Source organism: Propithecus coquereli, unplaced genomic scaffold (assembly GCF_000956105.1).
Source record: "Propithecus coquereli isolate 6110/MARCELLA unplaced genomic scaffold, Pcoq_1.0 Scaffold543, whole genome shotgun sequence".
NCBI classification, from domain to species: domain Eukaryota; kingdom Metazoa; phylum Chordata; class Mammalia; order Primates; family Indriidae; genus Propithecus; species Propithecus coquereli.
In genome coordinates this window covers 1,089,225-1,090,540 of record NW_012151319.1, presented here as the reverse complement: position 1 = coordinate 1,090,540, position 1,316 = coordinate 1,089,225, and the positions used below count along the sequence as shown (strand labels likewise).

The 1,316-nt window shown below is 34.3% G+C and overlaps 1 protein-coding gene across 1 annotated transcript in view; it reads right to left on the bottom strand.

The window, feature by feature from the left end:
- TRAPPC11 (trafficking protein particle complex 11) overlaps nt 1–1,316 on the bottom strand; it is a 36,235-nt gene that overhangs the window by 26,900 nt on the left and 8,019 nt on the right. Inside the window, exon 2 of the mRNA XM_012657462.1 lies at nt 595–819. Within this exon, the coding sequence (XP_012512916.1) occupies nt 595–798 (204 nt within the window). The 5' untranslated portion in view covers nt 799–819. The remainder of the gene's footprint in view (nt 1–594; nt 820–1,316) is intronic.

The window sequence follows — 1,316 nt, the reverse complement described above, 5'->3', positions numbered from 1 at the left end:
ACTATGTTGTTCACCTTAAAAGTCAGTTTGGAACTTAATACCTTTCCTCATTCCACATTGAATAAACTATTTTGGTTTATGTATAACTCCCCAAGGACAGAGAATCCATCTTATTTAATTCATCATCACCAGCATATTACATGGTTCCAGGTACCTAAAACAAAGCAAGTGCTGAAAAAATATGTGTGAAAATGAGCCAAATTGAAAAAAAAAAGAGTCAAATTGCAAAGACCATGGATTCTATGATATTGGTAATGATCATGAGGAATATGAGACCTTCCTTTTAGACAGGCCTATGTTAAAATTATGGAGATTTGGAATTTTTTCCTACCAATGGAAAAAATCCTAGGCTCATAGGATAGAAAGCTTTATAAAGTAACTATTCTTCTGGGGTTTTAAAACAATAACTATTATTAAACATATACATAGTATATTACATGTAAATGCCTAAGGCTTTCTTTCTGTACCACTGTAACCACTGTCTTGATAAACTCTGAGGTTTTCTAACACAGACAATAGGTATAAAAAATAGATACACATACACATGCACATAGAGAGAGAGGCAAAGAATACATGCAATCATAATGTCATTACCTTGGGTCTACATTTGGGATACTCATGGTCGCCTGGGAGCACTTTGAAAGAAATTGGTACCCGGTCAGCTCTCCGATTGGCACAGAAAGCATCCCAGACAGCTCGATGGACAGCATTATAAACTACATCCAGGCCCGTAAGAGTAACAAAAGCCATAGGCCGACAACATAATTCCACAGGGAAGTCCCACTGTGTGGGGCTCATATTTAAAGTGCCACAAAAAATCTGAAATACAAATGTTAATACATTTATAATTGGTTAAAGAAAAAACCCATATCCATTTCTAACATATGAACCTCTGTCATCTAAAAATCATTACGAAAAGGCAAAAGGCCTTGAGTCTCTGGAAACTGTCAAGCAAACAGAAGAGAGCAAAAGGGAAAACCTTAATTCCTCAGTTGGACCTATTAAAATGTAGTAACTATATTAAACTTTTAAAAAATCTTCACATTAAAATGTTACAGTCAATTTTAAGACAAGTCAGTATTTTCCAGAATGTCTCCAAATGCACACAGAACTTTGAAATGAGCAGACCAAGAAAGCAGGAAGGTGATCAATTTAAAATAGGTCCACATGACCGTATTTCAACTATAAATAATAAAAGTAAAATAATTATTGACTTGCATATATAATAAAGTACAACTTTATTATATATCGAGAACATGTTTCTCTGAGGGGTCCATTTATTATGGACTAAGAATCCAGTATGCTTTGACTTTAGA